The sequence below is a fragment of the Hypanus sabinus genome, chromosome 23 (assembly GCF_030144855.1).
Source record: "Hypanus sabinus isolate sHypSab1 chromosome 23, sHypSab1.hap1, whole genome shotgun sequence".
Classification (NCBI taxonomy): Eukaryota; Metazoa; Chordata; class Chondrichthyes; order Myliobatiformes; family Dasyatidae; genus Hypanus; species Hypanus sabinus.
Window position 1 is genome coordinate 52,295,994 of NC_082728.1, and position 16,659 is coordinate 52,312,652.

Below are 16,659 nucleotides of genomic sequence, written 5' to 3' on the forward strand. Positions count from 1 at the left end.
GGGAGAAGAAGCTCTTCCTCAACTCTGTTTTAAATAACTGACCTCTTATTCTCAATCCATGCCCTCTGGTACTGGACTCTCCCAACATCTGGAACATACTTCCTACCTCAATCCTATCAAATCCTTTAATTATCTTAAACGTTTCAATCAGATCCCCTCTCAATCTCCTCAATTCCAGTGTGTACAAGCCCAATCTCTCCAATCTCTCTGCGTAAGACAGCCCTGCCATCCCAGGAATCAACCTAGTGAATCTACGCTGCACTTCCTCAATTGCCAGAATGTCCTTCCTCAAACCTGGAGACCAAAACTGTACACAATATTCCAGGTGTGGTCTCACCAGGGCCCTGTACAAATGCAAAAGGACATCCTTGCTCTTGTACTCAATTCCCCTTGTAACAAAGGCCAACATTCCATTTGCCCTCTTCACTGCCTGTTGCACTTGCTCATTCACCTTCATTGACTGGTGAACTAGGACTCCTAGGTCTCTTTGCATTTCTCCCTTACCTAACTCTACACCGTTCAGACAATACTCTGCCCTCTTGTTCCTGCTTCCAAAGTGGATAACTTCACATTTATTCACATTGAATGACATCTGCCAAGTATCTGCCCACTCACCCAGCCTATCCAAGTCTCCCTGTATTCTCCTAACGTCCTCCTCGCATGTCACACTGCCACCCAGTTTAGTATCGTCAGCAAACTTGCTGATATAGTTTTCAATGCCCTCATCTAAATCGTTGACATAAATCGTAAAGAGCTGTGGTCCCAATACAGAGCCCTGTGGTACCCCACTAGTCACCTCCAGCCAGTCCGAGAAACACCCATTCACTGCTACCCCTTGCTTTCTATCTGCCAACCAGTTTTCTATCCATGTTGAAACCCTACCCCCAATGCCATGAGCTCTGATTTTACTCACCAATCTCCTATGTGGCACCTTATCGAATGCCTTCTGAAAATCTAGGTACACAACATCCACTGGCTTACCCTCGTCTAACATCTTTGTTACACCCTCAAAAAACTCCAACAGATTAGTCAAGCATGATTTGCCCTTGGTAAATCCATGCTGGCTCGTCCTAATCCTATTTCTGCCATCAAGATGTGCCACTATTTCGTCCTTAATAATGGACTCAAGCATCTTCCCCACGACTGACGTTAGGCTAACAGGGCGATAGTTCTCCGTTTTCTCCTTCCCTCCCTTCTTGAAAAGTGGGATAACATTAGCCACTCTCCAATCTTCAGGAACTGATCCTGAATCTAAGGAACATTGGAAAATGATTACCAATGCATCCGCAATTTCCTGAGCCACCTCTTTTAGAACCCTCGGATGCAGACCATCTGGACCCGGGGATTTATTAGCCTTCAGTCCTACCAGTCTACTCATCACAGTTTCTTTCCTAATGTCAATCTGTCTCAATTCCTCTGATATCTTATGACCCTGGCCCATCCATACATCTGGGAGATTGCTTGTGCCCTCCCTGGTGAAGACAGATCTAAAGTACGCATTAAATTCTGTTGCCATTTCCCTGTTTCCCATAACAATTTCTCCCAATTCATTCTTCAAGGGGCCAACATTGTTCTTAACTATCTTCTTTCTCTTCACATAGCTAAAAAAGCTTTTGCTATCCCTTTTTATATTCCTGGCTAGACTGAGCTCACACCTGATTTTTTCTCTCCGTATTGCTTTTTTAGTTAAGATCTGCTGTTCCTTAAAACTTTCCCAATCATCTGTATTCCCACTCATCTTAGCCCTGTCATACTTCTTTTTCTTTAATGCTATACAATCTCTGACTTCCTTTGTCAACCACTGTGGCCCCTTCCCCCTCTTTGAATCCTTCCTTCTCATTGGAATGAACTGCTTTTGCATCTTTTGTATTATCCCCAAGAATATCTGAATATTGAGCTGTAGGTTTTCTTTGTTTCTAAATGTAGGGAAGACCATGCAAGAAACACAATATAAAACTAATTACTCAATGTGCCAACTCTATACAAGACAAATGGTAATTCTTTAATGTGCCTTGTTCATCTGCTCACTAATGTAACCAACAATTTTTGTTTTAAAAACTGCATTCACAGATATGATGTGGATGGATGGGCAAAAAAAAACTGGTGAACTTTTCAATTTTTCCTCTTCTACTTAAGTAAGAGAGGTGTTAGTATATTACAGATTGAGAGAGAGCTTAATCTCTTCTGACCTAAACTCATTGGAATAAAGTTTAATTAGTTGTTATGCAAAGGAACTGAATAGAGAGAGTTTGGTCCACAGGGGAAGCAGCTTTTCAGTGCAGATGTGCAGAAATTACAATAAACACCCAGCATTTCAATATAATTTTTAGCCATTTCTACTGAAAGGTATAAGGCAGTGTTTGATTACCAGTCCACGGGGTTATGTGCATGTTGCAACAAGTAAGGGGACTTCTCATGGATCAACCGGTTGATGTGCCCCTTTTGGCCCAATGCAGATGGCGGTTCCTCACTGCCTCCCGTTGCCATGGTTACAAAATTTGCCCTTACAAGGCTTTTCCTGAGCTGGTTCCTGTTCATTCAAGCAAAAAAATATATGTTTCCATGATTTATGATAGTAGCCATTTTATGAAATGCATTCCACCAGAAATAAAGACATCTGGGATCAGACGAAATGCTAACATTTTTTAAACCTTGAATCAAATGCTGTAACATTCCTAAAAGACACAGTAGAGCCAATAAAACTATTCATCATGACAGGTGAACCATTTAAATGATACAATACAGCTGCATTTTCCACAAGTAATTCATCAAGTGAGCAAAATTTGTCACAAAACAGGAATCTCAGTAGTCCTCAAAGGCAGAGAAAGCTTTGAAGTAAAGGAAACCTTTCCTAACCATCTTTCCTTGGATTAGACCTCCACATCCTAAACCCTCACCACCACAAGTACAAAAATTTTCAGCATCACGAGTAGCTACAGCTAACTCCAGGGTTCTTTCTCCTGGAATGGGAGATGTCAAGCAGGTGAACTTTTGAACCAGCACTTCCAGCTTCCTTGTCAGAAATTCTCTTCTTACACTGTATTGTCAAAATATTCAGCCTCCAACCCTTTGTTCACATAAATGAGTATTACAACCAGGGATCTTACTTAACTGAGAATTTTTATTTCTGAATCATCTGCTCCTTTTTTTTCACAGTACAGCCCAAAATTGTGAAGCATGAAAAACTAAAAATTCAAAAACTTAGACGTCAGCAATTCAAAAGAATTCATCCTCCTTTGCTCAGAACTTAGTTGAACCATCTCTCGCAGCTATTACAGGCAGTAGTCTTTTTGCACAATATGATGAAGCAAAATTTGCCCATTCCTCCTTTCAAAATTGCTCAAGCTGTGCCAGGTTAGTTGGGGAGTGGCACGGACAGCAATCTTAAGATCTTGCCATAGACGTTCAATTGGATTAAGATCAGGACTCTGACTGTTCCACTCAGGACATCAATTTCCTTCATTTGAAGCCATGCCATAATTGCTCTGGCGGAGTGCTTTGGGTCATTAACCTGCTGAAAGACAAACTTCCTTCCTAGTTTAGGCTTTCTGACAGAGGCTAGCACAAGTTTTTATCTAGAATCTCTCTGTATTTAGCAGCTTTCATCTTTCCATCAGTGCTGACCAGATTTCCAGTCCCCACTGCTGAAAAACATCCCCGTAGCATGATGCTACCTCCACCATATTTTACAGGAGGGATGGTGTTAACCAGATGATGCACAGTATTAGATTTACACCTCACATACTGTTGAGAGGCCAAAAAGCTCTGCTTCAGTCTCATCCAACAAAAGACCTCCTTCCACATCTTTACAATATTCGCTGAGTGACACTTTATGGAAAAGGAGATGCTTTTTTTTAGCCAAGGTTTCTTTCTTGCCCACTCTTCCATAAATACCCACTATTCTGCAAGGCCTTCGAGATTGTGCAGCCATGAATTTTATCTCCAGTTGCAACTACTGATTTTTGCAGCTCAGTCAGAGTGAATGTTTGTGTCACAGTAGTCTCTCTTACAAATGCTATTCTTCTCTAGTGACTAAGTTTAGAGGTGCAGACTGACCTAGGCAATGTGGCTATGGTTTCAAGGCAAACTACACTGAGCAGTGACTTTGAGATGGTCTTGTATCCTTCCCCAGATTTGTGTTTCTCTATTATCATTCCCCTGCCTTGTCTTAAAAGTTCTTCTGTCTTCATTTTGGTTTGGTCAGTTAAAAATCTACAATACTGTTGGACCTTACAGAGAGAAGGGTATTCATTCTTATGAATTCATTGAAAACAGGTGATCTTCCAGTTTTCTACATCAAATTCAGTTGGTCAGATAATACAGTAAGTATATTGCACCTGAAGAAAGTTAGCATAGTAATTACAAATGGGATAAATACATTTTTAGCCTCACGATTTTGGTTTTTAATTTTTAGTAAATTGTTGACATGTTTTGGAATTTTTCTTTTGATTTGACATGATGCACAATGTTTTGTAGATTAGCTCAAAATATCCTATTTCAATGTATTTTAAATTTAGAAAATCACAGTGAAATGTGAAAATACTTGTGGGGGCTGAATGCTTTTTCAAGGCACTGTATAAATCATACAGCACAAAAATAGATCCTTTCAACTCACCTTAGGACCGTAATGACTACCTTAGCTAATCCTATTTGCCCACATTAGCCCTCTTTCCTTCTAATCCCACCCTACCCAAGTACTTGCCCATATGGCTTTTTAATATTGTAAATATATCTGCATCTATCATCTCGTCTGGCAGATCATTCCAGATATTCACCACCTCTGATGTGAAAAAATTACCCCTCAGGTCTCCTTTAAATTTCTTCCCTTTCACTTTAAACCTGTGCCCTCTAGTTCTAGATTCCCTTGCCTGGGAAAAATACGTTCTCAATCCCATCAAGCTCTACATGACTTTATAAACCTTTAAGTCACTCCTCAGCTGATTTGAGAATAAAACAAGCCTATCCACTCTCACCTTGTAACTGCAGCCCTCCTTTCCAAACAACATCTGGTAAGTCTTCATCACTCTTTCTATTACTACTACATCCTTCGTGTTGTAGCCACCAGAACTCTATGCAATACTTGAAATGCAGACTAATCAATAGTTTGTTCAGCTGTAACATGCAATCCCAACTTTTATACTCAATGCCTCAGCCAATGAAAACAAGTCTTTGTTGCCACTTTGAGCAAATTATGGATTTGTACCCCCAGGTCAACCTATAGATCAACTCTCCTAATGTCCCAGCCATTTGTTCCAAACTCTGACTTCCCAAAGTGTATAACCTCACACTCTTCTGAATTAAATGCCGTCTTACACCAATCGCTCCACCTAGCTTTCTAGCTGATCTATACTATATATATATATATATATATATATATATATATATATATATATTCATTATTCCTCTCAGCCCTAGTCTTCTGCCTTCTCCCCCATATCACTTTATTCCATGACCAACCAAGAATTTATCAACCTCTGCCTTAAATATACCCAATGACTTATCCTTCACAGCCACCTGTGGCAACAAATTCCATAGATTCACCGTTCTCCGGATAAAGAAATTCCTCCTCATCTCCACACTAAAAGGACACCCCCTCTATTCTGAGGCTGTATCCTCTGGTCTTAGACTCCCCCACCATAGAAAGTATCCTCTCCCCATCCACTCAATTGAGGCTATTCAATGTCACAATGTCACAATGAGGTCACCCCTCTTACTTCTGAATTCTAGTGAAGCTTAGAGCCATCAAACACTCTTCAAATGACAAGCTATTTAATCCTGGAATCATTTTAGTGAACCTCCTCTGAACCCTCTCCAGCTTCAGCACATCATTTCTTAGACATGGGGCCCAAAATCTGCTTACAATACTCCAAGTAAGGCTTCAGCAGTGCTTTATAAAGACTCAACATTTCATCCTTGTTTTTATATTCTAGTCCTCTTAAAATGAATGCTAACATTGTGCTTGCCTTCCTCACCATCAACTCAACCTACAAATTAATCTTTAAGGAATCATGCATGAGTCTCTTTTCACCTCAGATTTTTGTATTTTCTCTTCATTTAGAAAATACTCATTTCTTCTACTGAAGTGCATGACCATACACTTCCTGACACTGTACTCCATCTGCCACTTATTTGCTCATTCTTCTAATATGTCTAAATCCTTCAGTAGCTTTTCTACTTCGTCAACTCTACCTGCCCACTACCTATCTTAACATTGGCCACAGAGCTATCAATTGCATCATCCAAGTCATTGACAATTAACAAAAAGAGAAGCAATCTCAACACAGCCCCTGTGGAACACCATTAGTCATCGGCAGCCGACCAGAAAAGGTTCACTTTATTCCTGCCTATCAGACAATGCTAGATCTCTCTTGTAACACCATCTGTTCTTAACTTGTTGAACAGCCTCATGTGTGGCACCTTGTCAAAGGCTTTCTGAAAATCCAAATACAGATCATCCACTGATTCTCCTTTGTCTATCCTGCTTGTTATTTCTCCAAAGGATTCCAACAGATTTGTCAGGCAAGATTTTTCCTTGAGGAAACCATGCTAACCACAGCCTATTTTATCATGTGCCTCCAAGGACTCTGAAACTACATCCTTAACAATCGACACCAACGTCTTCCCAGGCACTGGGGTCAGACTAACTGGCTAATAATTTCCTTTCTTCTGTCTCCCTCCCTTCTTGAAGACTGGAGTGACAATTGCTATTTTCCATACATCCAGAACCATGCCAGAATCATTGATTCTTGAAAGATCATTACTAATGCCTCTACAGACTCTTCAGCCACCTCTTTCAGAACCTTGGACTGTATACCACCTGGTCCAGGTGACTTACCTACCTTCAAACTTCTCATTTTCCCAAGAACCTTCTTCCCTGGTAATGGCAACTACACACACTTCTACCCTGACACTTTCAAACTTCCACAGTGAAGACTGATGCAAAGTACTTATTCAGTTCATCCACCATTTCCTTGTCCCCTATTACTACCTCTCCAGCAGCATTTTCCAGTGGTCCAATATCTACTCTCACCTCTCTTTTACACTTTATGTACCTGAAGAAATTTTTGGTATCCTCTTCAATATTGTCATCTAACTTGCTTTCATATTCCATCTTTACCTTCTTAATGACTGTTTTGGTTTGGCTGCCTTTTGTTGGTTTTTACAAGTTTCCCCATCCTCTAACTTCCCACTAATTTTTGTACTATTATATGCCTTCTCTTTGGCTTTTATGTTGGCTTTGACTTCTCTTGTTAGTCATGGTTGTGTCATCTTGCTGTTAGAATACCTCTTCCTCTTTGGGATGTATATATCATGCACCTTCCAAGTTGCTCCCAGAAATTTCAGCTATTGTTGCTTTACCATCATCCCTGCCAATTTTCTTTTCCAATCAATTCTGGCCAACACCTCTCTCCTGTCTTTGTGATTTCCTTTACTCCACTGTAATACTGATATATCTGACCTTATTTTCTCCTAAAACTGCAGGGTGAATTCTACCGTATTACGATCACTTGTCCATCTTTACCTTCATAAGGGTTCCTTTACCTTAAGTTCTCTAATCAATTCTGGTTAATTTCACAACACCCAATCCATATTAGTTGATCCCTTAGTGGGCTCAACCTCGAGCTGTTCCAAAAAGCTATCTCATAGGCATTCTCGAAATTCCTCCCTTGGGATCCAGCACCAACTGCCCAATCTAGGCTACATATTGAAATCCCCCATGACTACTTTAACACTGCCCTTTTGGCATGAATTTTCTATCTCCCATTGTAATTTGCAGACCATATCTTTACTATAGTGTGCAGGTCTGTATACAACTCTCATCAGGGTCTTTTTACCCTTATTGTTCCTTAGCTCTACCCACAATGATTCAAAACCTATCTCAACTCTTACTAACAATTTAATTTCATTTTTTTTTTACCAATGGAGCCATGCCATCCCCTCTGCCTACTTGCCTGTCCTTTCAATACAACGTGTATGCTTTGACATTACACTCCTGGCTATAACCTTCTTTGAGCCATAATGCCCAAAATGTCATACATGTCAATCTGTAACTGTGCTACTAGTTCATCTACCTTATGCTGTTTTACGCTCACTTTGACCAACAAAACATGGAGGCACCTTCACGAACTTCCACAGACCCTGACTGTTTCAGTTTCTGAGGTTGACATGAGAGCATCCTTCAAGAGGGTAAGCCCACTAAAAGCAACCAGCTGAGTAATGAAGATCTACCCTGATCAATTGCCAGTGTTCACTGATACCTTCAACGTCCCACTTCAAAAGTCTGAGGTATTTCAATTCTACCTGCTTCAATTACACCGATGAATATGATACTGAAGAATATGATAACCTGCTTCAATGACCACCATCCAGAAGCACTTACATCCACTGTGATGAAGTGCTAGGAGAGGTTTATGATGAAACATAATCAATTCCTGGCTGAGAAGCAACTTAGATCATTTCCAATTTGCCTACCAGCTCAACAGGTCTACAGCAGATACATTTAATTGGCTCTTCACTCAACCCGGGCACATCTGGGCATTGAAGATGCATACATCAGGATGTTCTAAATTGACTTCAGCTCTGCATTCAATATTATCTTCACCTCCAAACTAATCAATAAGCTCTAAGACTTGGGCTGCAATACCTCTTTGTGTAATTGGATCCACGATTAGCTCACTTGCAGACCCCAGTCAGTTCAGATTAGCAGTATCACCCCCTTCACAATCACCATCAGCACAGGTGCACCACAAGGCTGTGTGTTTAATCACTGCTCTCCTCACTTTATATTTGGGACTGTGTGGCTAAGCACAGCTCCAATGCCATATTTAGGTTTGCTGACTTAAATATGGCACCTTGCAGTCAAGTTCATTGGTCAAATTTAAGGTGGTAACAAATCAACATATAGGAGGGAGACTGAAAATCTGGCCACAACAATAATCTCACACTCAATGTCAGCAAAACCAAAGAACTGATTATTGACTTCAATATTTGGGGGAAAGCAAAGTTCCATGTGCCAGTCTTCATCAGGCAATTAGAGGCAGAGGTCAGAATTTGGAATTCCTCAACATTATCATCTCAGAGGATCTATCCTGGGCCCAGCACATTGGTGCCATTACAAAGAAGGCATGGTAGTGTCTCAACTTTCTTAGAAGTTTATGAAGATCTGGCATATCATCCAAAACTTTAACAAACTTCTATACATGAGTATTATATTGACTGGTTGCATCACAGCCTGGTATGGAAACATCAATGCCCAGCAACAGAAAAGCCTACAAAATGAAGTGGCTACATCATGAGTAAGGCCCTCCCCACCATTGAGCACATCTACAAGGGGCGCAATTGCAGGAAACACAGTCCTTAGTCACTGACCTTAAGTCAGTCCGGATCAGGAGCAGCACCTCCAACACCATCACACTGAGCACTGGGGCCCCCCAGGGCTGTGTGCTCAGTCCACTGCTGTTCACTCTGCTGACCCACGACTGTGCTGCAACATACAGCTCGAACTGCATCATCAAGTTCGCTGATGACACGACCATGGTGGGTCTCATCAGCAAAAACGACAAGTCAGCTTACAGAGAGATGCAGTAGCTAACGGACTGGTGCAGAGCCAACAACCTGTCTCTGAATGTGAACAAAAGAGATGGTTGTTGACTTCAGGAGGGCATGGAGCGACCACTGGACATCGATGGCTCCTCAGTAGAGATCATTAAGAGCACCAAATTTCTTGGTGTTCACCTGGCAGAGAATCTTACCTGGTCCCTCAACACCAGCTCCATAACAAAGAAAGCCCAGCAGCGTCTCTACTTTCTGCAAAGGCTGAGGGAAATCCAGCTCCCACCCCCCATCCTCATCACATTCTACAGGGGTTGTATTGAGAACATCCTGAGCAGCTGTATCACTGCCTGGTTCAGAAATTGCACCATCTCGGATCGCAAGACCCTGTAGCGGATAGTGAGGTCAGCTGAGAAGATCATCGGGGTCTCTCGTCCCGCCATCACGGACATTTACACCACGCTGCATGCACAAAGGAAACACCATAATGAAGGACCCCATGCACCCCTCATACAATCTCTTCTCCCTCCTGCCATCTGGGAAAAGGCTCCGAAGCATTCAGGCTCTCACGACCAGACTACGTAACAATTTCTTCCCCCAAGCTATCAGACTCCTCAATACCCAGAGCCTGGACTGACACCTTGCCTATTGTCCTGTTCATTGTTTATTGTAATGCCTACACTGTTTTGTGCACCTTACGCAGTCCTATGTAGATCTGTAGTCTAGTGTAGTTTTCTCTGTGTTGTTTTTTCACGTAGTTCAGTCTAGTTTTTGTACTGTGTCATGTAACACCATGGCCCTGAAAAACTTCGTCTCATTTTTACTATGTACTGTACCAGCAGTTATGGTCGAAATGACAATAAAAGTGACTTGACTATGATTCTACAGCTATGATTCATTCTGGCTATCTGCCTGTTCTTCACATATGTATATAATGCCTTGGGGTTTTCCTTAATCCTACTTGTCAAGGCCTTCTTGTACCCCCTTCTAGCTCTCCTTTCTTCATCTCCTTCCTGGCTACCTTGTAACTCTCTAAAGCCCTATCTGATGCTTGCTTCCTAAAGTAAGCTTCTTTCTTCCTCTTGACTAGATATTCCACATCTCTTTGCCAATCGTGGTTCCTTTACCCTACCATCATTTTTCTGCCTCAATGGGAAAATCCTATTCAGAACCCCCACAAGCGCTCCCAAAACAACCTCCATATTTCTGTTGTGCATTTCCCCAAGTACAGCTGTTCCAAATTTATGCTCCCCAGTTCCTGCCTCATCGCAGTATAATTCCCCCTCCCCCAAATAAATACTTTCCCATACTGCCCACTCCTATCCCTCTCCAAGGCTATAGTAAAAGTCAGGGATTGTGATTACTGTCTATGAAATACCCTCCCTATTACTATTGAGTGTGTTCCCAGTACAGTAACTGCTCCGTTCCTGTTTCTGACTTCCACCAACACTGACTCAGTGGACAACCCCTCCATGAAATCCTCCCTTTCTGCAGCTGGGATATTAACCCAGATTAGCAATGCCAGTCACCCACCTCTTTCTCTGCCCTTTTGAAACATCTAAACCCTGAAGCATCCAGAGCAACATACAGAAAATGCAGGTCAGGCAACATCTACGGAAATGAATAAACAGGCGACGTTTCGGGTCTAGAAACTTCTTCAGGACAGTAAAAAAAAAGGAGGAAGACGTCAGAATAAAAAGGTGGGGGGAGGGGGAGGGGAAGGAGGTTTAACTAGAAGGTGATAAATTAAGCCAGGTGGGTGGGAAAGGTAAAGGGCAGAAGAAGGAATCTAATAGGAGAGGAGAGTAGACCATGGGAGAAAAGAAAGAAGGAGGGCCACTGGGGAAGGCGATAGGCAGGTGAGAAGAATAAGTAAGGCCTTAGTGGTAAATAGAAGAAACAGGAAAGGGGAAGGATAAAATTGCCAGAAGGCAATTTTGAAAAACTTGTTCATGCCAACAAGTTGGAGGCAAGCTAGACCAAGACCAAGTACGAGGTGTTGCTCTCCCACCCTGACAGTGCCCTCATCATGGCAAGAGAGGAGGACATGAACCAACATGTCAGAATGGGGATGAGAATAGGAGTTAAACTAGTTAGCTACCAGAAAATTCTGCTTTTGGTAGTGTTTGACAAAGCAGTCCCCCAATTTATGATGGGTCTCACCAATCACCAGAGGAGGCCACGTCAGATGCACTGGATACAACCAAAAACCTCAACACATTCACAGGTAAGCGACTTACATATTCACCTGCAAAGACTGCTTAGGGCCCTGAATGGAGGAAGGGAGGTTCTCCAACCTTTTACCTTTCCCGCCCACCTGGCTTCACCTCAGCCACACACATTCATCTACCAAACCATCCTAATCTTATTCTCAGTGGTGTGTGTCACAGGCAGCAGTTCAGAAATTACTACCCTTGAGGTCCTGCATTTCAGCTTTCTACCTAACTCCCCATATCCTCTCTTCAGCTTCACACCCATTTTTCTATCAATGTTGTTGGTACCAATATGTACCATGACTTCTGGCTATTCACTCTCCCACATTAGAACGCTGTGGACTTGATCCAAGATGTTCCTGATCCTGCATCTGGGAGGCAACATACCAGATGGGTCTCTTCCACATCCATAGAACCACCCATCTGCACCTCTAACCACTGAACCCCTCCCCCCATCACCACTGCATTCTTCTTCTCCCCACTTCCCTTCTGAGCCACAAAGCCAAATTCAGTGCCAGAGGCCATTTGCTGCAGCTTTCCCCAGTAGGTTAGAATGGGAGTAGTTAGAGCGTCAGAACATTGACAACAGAATGTGGGAGTTGTGAAATACACAAGCTCAATGGGTCTGACTGGGCATATTCTCCATTATCAGAGAAAAAACATAAAAATCTCTGTGATCAGTAGAAGCCTTCACTGTGAAGACTTTCACAAACTCATCACGTCACGAAGCATAGCATCCAACCTAATGGTATGAGTATCCAGTAAAAAAATTTCCCTCCCCTTCCCTCAATTTCCTACTTTGGCCTTTTACCACTTCTCACATGCTCCCTGGGCCCCCTCCTCCTTCCTTTCTCCTATGGTCCACTCTCCTCTCCTATCAAATTCCTTCTTCTTCAGCCCTTTACCTTTCCCACCCACCAGGCTTCACCTGTCACCATCAAGCAAGCCTCCTTCCCCTCTCTCTACCTTTATATTCTGACATTTTTCCCCTTCTTTCTCAGTCCTGAAGAAAAGGTTCTGGCCCATTCGTTTCAATAAATGCTGCCTGACCTGCTGAAATACCCCAGCATTTTGTAGGTGTTGCCTTGGATTTCCAGCATCTACAGACTTTTCTCATGTTTGAGGTGTCCCAAAATACTTTGCTAGTACAGCCAATTTTGTAACATAGTTGGAGTGACAAGCTCCCAATTACAAATGACCAGACCATTCCTGTTACAGATTTTACTTTTAAGGTCATATGAACGTGGGAAGTCAAAATCAGATTTATTTTCCCCATCTTATATGATGCAAAATGTGTTGTTTTGCAAAAGCAGTACAGTACAAAGACATAAAATTACCTTAAATAGGGCAAAAGTCTAAATATGAAGATCATGACTGCTTCTCTGCATTTTCTGAGAGATATTGAACCTCTGGTTAATGAGGGGGAGAAGGTGCATAGCAGGTTATAGGCAACAAGGAACACATGGGACACTTTGGATCATAAGAAATGCTAGAGAACACACAAGAGGAAAACCAGGAGAGATAAAAGGCATGAGGTTACTCGAGCAGACAAGGTGAAGGAGAATGCCAGGAATTTCTACAGATCTATTAAGAGCAAAATGATAACTAGGAACAAAATTGGTCCAGTTGAAGATCAGCATAGCTGTCTGACATGAAGCTGGAAGAGATGGGCGAAATCTTAAATGGATTGTTTTTGCATCTGTACATTTGAGTGATAGACAAAGATTGTATAGAACTGGGGCAAAACATCAGTGAGATCATGGCCCATATACAGATTACAGAAGATAAATAAGGGTGGATAAGACCTCAGAGCCTGAAAAGGTTTCCACTCAGACCTCGTGGAATGCTAGTTCAGAAATTTCAGGGGTCCTGGCAGAGGTATCCTCAGCCATGGGTGAGGTGCCAAAGGACTAAAGGACGGCTGTTGTTCTGTTGTTTAGAAAAGGTTCAACAAATAAGCCAGTAAATTATAGTCTGGTGACATCAGTAGTGGATGAGGTAGTAAACTGGATTTGACAGTGGCTCCACGGGAGAAGTCAGAGAATGTTAGTGCCTAACTGGTGGCCTGTGACTACTGATGTGCTGCAGGGATCAGTACTGGGTCCATTGTTGTTTGTCATCTTTATCAGCAATCTGGATGATAAAAGGAGGCTCATGCAAATGATTTCATGATTGACTGGCTTGTCATATGAAGAGCAGTTAATGGCTCTGAGCCTGTACTCACTAGAATGAGGGGTGACTTCATTGAAAACTATCAGATGGTAAAAGGGCTTGGTAGAATGGATGTGAAGATGTTTCCTATAATGGAAGTGTCTAAGACCGGGGACACACGGGGTCCTTTTATAACGGAGATGACAAGGAACTTCTTTAGTCAGATTGGTGAAGTTGTGGAGGCCTAGTCTGTATGTACATTTAAGTCAGAGGTTGATAAATTCTTGATTGGTCAGGGCTTGATGGGATATGGGGGAAAGGCAGGAGATTGGGGCTGAGACAAAACTTGGATCAGCCATGATGAAATACTGCAGCAGACTTGAAGGGTCAAATAGCCTAATTCTAGTTCTATATCTTCTGGTCTTATAACACGATAAAGTGATCAGCAAATTTATAGATGTCAAGACTGGGGGTGTAGTGCACAGCAAGGAGGATATCAAAGCTTGCAGTGGGATCTGCTCCAGATGGAAAAATGGTTGAAAATGGCAAATGGAATTAAATGCTGACAAATGTGAGGTGTTACTCTTTGGTAGGCCAAACCCAAAAAGAATCATACAGCACTGAGGAGTGCAACAGAACAGTGGAATCTGAGAATACAGATCAATAATTCCCTGAAAGTGGTGACACAGCTAGACCAGAAAGAGAGATTTTGGCCTTCATAGATCAAAGTATTAAGTATAATAGTTGGAATGTTATGTTCAAGAGTACAGAGAAAATTTACAAGGATGTTCCTGGAACTTGAAGACCTGAATTATAGGGAAAGGTAAAATAGGTTAGGACTTTATTCCCTGCAGCTCAGGAGGACGAAAGGGTGCTCTTCTGCACGCCACTGTTGTAACACATAGTAATTTGAATTACTGTCATCTTCCTGTCATCTTGAACATTCTCCTCTGACCTCTCCCATTAAAAAGGCATTTTCACCCACAGACCTGCCACTCACTGGATGTTTGTTTGCATCGTTCTCTTTAAATTCTAACAACTGTAGTGTGTGAAAAGCCCAGGAGATCAGCAGTTTCTGAGCTAATCAAACCACCCCATTTGGCATCAACAATCTTCCCATGGTCAAAGTCACTTAGATCAGTTCCCATTCTCACTGCCTTAGACTGCAACATCTCTCTCCAGCAGCTATCTCTAACCCTCACACTCTTCTCCCCTTGCTCCATCTACCAACTCCATTCCCCTCCCCTACCTGGTGCAATCTGCCTCTTATCTTTCACTCATCACTTTGGGCTCCACACTCCAAACACACTCCACCACCAATAATTCTGACCATCTCCCCTTAGTCCTGATACCTCAAAATGTCAATAATAGATGCTGTTCACCCGAGTTTCTTCATCAGATTTGCGTTGCTTTAGATTCCATCACCTGAACTACTTCTTCTGTCTCCAATATCTCTTCTGAACTAAATGGCAATGTTAACCCTAAAACTGCCTCAAAACTGAATCCTGTTTACAATTAAGAGCATAATCTCAGTACATCCTACAAAATATTGTCAATCTAGCAAAGGTACTGCCTGCTTTAAAGAGCACAAAAATAAACATTCAAACTCGAAGTTTGAAAGACGAAATTTCAGTTAGGGGCGTCTCATCCCCGAGTTTTCCAGAGGCTGGTAGTTTGAATTTAACGAGTTAAACCAGCCTGTGGTCAAGAAAAGCTGAATATGCCTCAGCTGTGTGATCGGATGAAGTGACGCGAGTCCCAAATTCCTGGGACTAGTAGTCCTAGTGCAGCTCCGCTCCGTTAGCGCCGTCTAGAAAGGACTACAATTCCCATTAGGCAGCGCGTCCACACAAATCTCACATTAGCGCCCAGTATACAAGAGCCGAAGCAACAGCAAAACAAAAGCAAACTGCAGGAGGAACTCGGGGAAATGCTGACATCCACACTCCAAAGGATGGTGACCTTGGCTCTACCTGCGCGGGACTCCCGTTGTGAAGGCCTTCGGCCCGTTCTCCGCTGCGCTCCGGATGGAAGAAGCCGCCCGGCGCAGGCTGAGGGAGAACCGGGGCCCGCGGCCCAAGTGCCGCAGCATCGTCTCAGTCAGTACCACGGCGTCATCTAGCGTGGAGGTCTTCAACATGGGGCTGCGGATTTCAAACTGTTTTGCTCCAAGTGGCCAACAGGGGGCATTCCGACCGATGAGGCTGCAGCTCTTTGTTGATGTTCTCTCCTTCTCCCCAATTTCCCTTCTGTTATCCAATGCCCCAAGGCATCCCACTACATAAATTACAAGAGAATCAGGAAATGGAAATTGGACTGGGTACTAGCATGGTCCTGATAAGCCATTTAGCACTACCTCCCCACCCCCATTGTTATATTTCCCTTCTGAAATTGAAATGTTCTCATGTCAGTGAGCAAAGGTGCACATTGGACACTGTCATCAGTCTGGGACAGAACAACACAGGAGGGGCAGGACTGGCAGCTCAATGTTCCAGGGTTCCGATGTTTCAGACGTGATAGAGGCAGAGGGATGAAGGGTGGGCGAGTGGCTTTGCTAGTCAGGGAAAATATTACAGCAGTGCTTCGACAGGACAGATTAGAGGGCTTGTCTACTGAGGCCATATGGGTGGAGGTGAGAAACAGGAAAGGTATGACCACATTAATAGAGTTGTATTATAGACAACCCAATAGTCTGAGAATTGGAGGAGCAAATCTACAGACAGATAACAGACAACTGCAGGAA

The 16,659-nt window shown here is 42.7% G+C and overlaps 1 protein-coding gene across 1 annotated transcript in view; it reads right to left on the bottom strand.

Moving 5' to 3' along the window:
• Nucleotides 1-16,071, bottom strand: part of spata20 (spermatogenesis associated 20) — a 472,602-nt gene extending 456,531 nt beyond the window's left edge. Inside the window, exons 1-2 of the mRNA XM_059948873.1 lie at nt 15,890-16,071; nt 2,369-2,530 (exon numbers count right to left, since the gene is read on the bottom strand). Of these exons, the coding sequence (XP_059804856.1) occupies nt 2,369-2,530; nt 15,890-16,056 (329 nt within the window). The 5' untranslated portion in view covers nt 16,057-16,071. The remainder of the gene's footprint in view (nt 1-2,368; nt 2,531-15,889) is intronic.
• Nucleotides 16,072-16,659: the final 588 nt, after the last annotated feature.